Source organism: Salvia splendens, chromosome 1, assembly GCF_004379255.2.
Source record: "Salvia splendens isolate huo1 chromosome 1, SspV2, whole genome shotgun sequence".
NCBI lineage: Eukaryota > Viridiplantae > Streptophyta > Magnoliopsida > Lamiales > Lamiaceae > Salvia > Salvia splendens.
Genome location: NC_056032.1, coordinates 14610116 through 14613003, shown reverse-complemented (window position 1 = coordinate 14613003; position 2888 = coordinate 14610116). Strand labels below are relative to the sequence as shown.

Genomic DNA, 2888 nt, shown 5'->3' with positions numbered 1-2888 from the left:
CCTGGTTGGTAGAGTATGGGAGTTTCACCACCTGCGTGCGGATTGCCTTGATTGTGCGAGGGTTTGCCCAGCTCGCATTTCGCCTTTTGGTTGTCAGCTTAGGTTGCCACTGGAAGAGTAACTTTTCTTTCCCCATCATGAACTCTTCCAATCTCAGAGTGGGGTCGAGTCTGTGTTGTCGATCGAGGTGGGGTGTTAGATGTACGCACAGATTTGTTGTTTTCCACTTGACCACCTTTTTTACCGAGCCCCAGTCCCTCCATCAGTTGCCCTTCTTGTTCTTGAAAATTTGGTTTGACTGGCTTGTGATACCTCTGATCGAACAAGTCTTTGAAGGTAACTGCCGATAAGGGCAATAGTTGCCTCGTAGGCGCGGAGTTCTCTTCTAGCTCTCTTCTTAACTGGCCAGCTTGGTCAGGTGGTTTTTCGACTCTTTCTGATTGAGTGATCTCTTCTGTCTTTGCTGGTCGTGTTGGTTTGCAGAAATCCATCGTTGTTCTTTTGATATCCTGATCATCCATTTCTCCAGTCATCGTCGTATCAAACCATTCCGCTGCCTCTCTCTTGAGATGTTCACCTTCAGCGGAACCAGAGGGTGGTTCTTTGAAGGATTTTTTTTCTGATACTTTTGTTTCCGAGGGCTGATAGCGTCTACTGTTTGAATGCTCTCGTTGTCTTGTGGCTTCCTCACAGCTTTATCAATTTCGAATGTAAGTTGTTCTCCATTAAAACTCAGCTTCATCGTCCCTTGGCGGACGTCGATGACTGCGCTGGCTGTGGATAAGAATGACCTTCCCAAAAGGACTCCACTTGACTCCTTTGTTGCGGGTTTCGTCATCTTGATCACAAAAAAATCAGCTGGGTATAGAAAGTTATTCACCTTAAAAATCACGTCTTCCAGAATTCCTTCTGGGTGAATGCACGATCTGTCGGCCAACTGTATCATTATGTCAGTGTCGACGAGCTTGGCCGCCGCTCCTAACTTCCGATAGATGGAGTATGTCATAACGTTGATTGATGCTCCTAAGTCGCACATAGCGTGCTCCACCTGGATGTCTCCGATAGAAATAGGGAGTGTGAACATTCTAGGATCATTTTTCTTGGAGGGGAGGTCCCTTCTCTGGATTATGGCAGAGACGTTCTCATCTATAATTAGTCTCCCTTCCTCATTGACCTTCCCTGCCAGGTAGTCTTTAATGAACTTACTGATCGGGGGAATTTTTAACGCCGTCAAGAGCGGTACCTTCACATCCACGTCCTTGAACATACTTGCCACATCGATTGTGGCATCCCTTTTCCTTGTCACCATTCCACGGTACGGATAAGGCTTAACCCTTTCAGTTTCCTCTTTCTGACTTTCTTCCGAGGCTACACCTCCCACCTTCTCCTTGCCCTTTTCTTTCACTTGATCCACTCTACTAAATTCTCCTTCTTTTTTACGGCTTTGTCCGGAACCAGTTGCTGGAGATATTGCAGGATGGCAGGGGCCTTGGTAGACTTTCCCCGACCTCAGGGATACTTCACTAATATTCTCACGACCAGGTGGTTGCATAGTGGCTTCATTTCCCTTCAATTCGCCCAGCGATACTGCAACTTGAGAGAGTTGTTTTGTCAGCATCTCCAACGCCGCCCGCTGCTCTTTCTGAGCCTCCTTGATTTCCCGCATCGCATCATTTGGATGGTGCGGTACCAACATATCTCCGTGGCCTTCGTTGGGGTGTTGGTTGTATCTTTGATTCGTCGGTCCCCCACTATAGTTGGGCTGCGGGTAGTCAGATTGCCCGTAGTGTTCTTGCTGATATCGCGGCTGGTTGTACTGTTGATGTCCAGGGTGCTGATTTCCCCGTAGGTGTGGTGGGATGTACGTGACCATCTGGTTGTTCGGCTGCCTTCCCTGGTTACTAAACTGAGGGCCTTGCTGTCTGTACCCCCAGTTTTCCTCCGGTTGTTTGCTTGACCAGTTGGGTTGTCCTCCACTGGACTAGTTTCCTTGAGGTACGTTCTGTATTTTGTTTCCTCCAGAGTTTGGTTTATCCTGGATCTGTGCGGGCCAGTTGGGTTGCCCTTCAGAGGGTTGTACTTGTTGGGTTAATAACTGGAGCTGTTGGCCTTGATTCTGATCAGTCCATCGAAAATTGGGGTGGTCCCTCCATGGAGCTTCTCTCTGCTTCCCCTGGATCCAGTTGCCATTTGCGTTCCAGTGGCCAACAGCATTCACTTGGGCCTGCGGCTCTGCCTCTGGGGGAAACTCGCAGTAGTAGTAGTGATGCTCTTCTGGTGGTGACGACTGCGACACATACTGTGGTTCTTTTGGTGCAGGTGGTGGATGCGGCTTGGCTCTCTCTACTGCCTCCAGCAGCTTCTTTTCCATTTGCTCAAATCGAGCTTCCAACTTTTCATCATTGCGCGCCTCTGCTGCGTGTACTACCCCTCGTCTGTACTGCCCTTGAGATGTTTCGTACGACCGTTTGGCTTCAATTAGCCTCTCCAGAATATTCTTTGCTTGGCTAAAAGGGGTTTTTGAGAAATCCCCTTGGGCTGCGAGATTGAGATCATTTTTGATGTCTACTGTGAGTCCGCCATAGAAGATCGAGTAGATCTCCCGCTCCCCCAGCTTGTGGTTGGGGCATGCTTGAAGCAACCCTTGGAATCTGTCCCAGTACTGGCCGAGGGGCTCGTCATACTCCTGTCTGGCCTCTGTAATCTCCCTTTTCAGGGCACTTGTCTTCGATGCTGGAAAAAAGCGATCGAGAAATATCATGCGGAACTCGGCCTAGGTTCTGATGGATCCTTCTGGCAGCCTTAACAGCCAGACACCCGCATCGCCCTTCAAAACGAAGGGAATAGCCTTAAGCCTGTAATCTTCGGATGTGGATCCAGCCGGCACG

General features: G+C 49.2%; 1 protein-coding gene across 1 annotated transcript; it reads right to left on the bottom strand.

The window, feature by feature from the left end:
- Nucleotides 1-529: 529 nt before the first annotated feature.
- Nucleotides 530-1873, bottom strand: LOC121802234. The gene has a single exon (XM_042201889.1). It carries the CDS (start codon nucleotides 1871-1873, stop codon nucleotides 530-532), a length of 1344 nt encoding a protein of 447 aa, XP_042057823.1.
- Between the last annotated feature and the right edge of the window lie 1015 nt (nucleotides 1874-2888).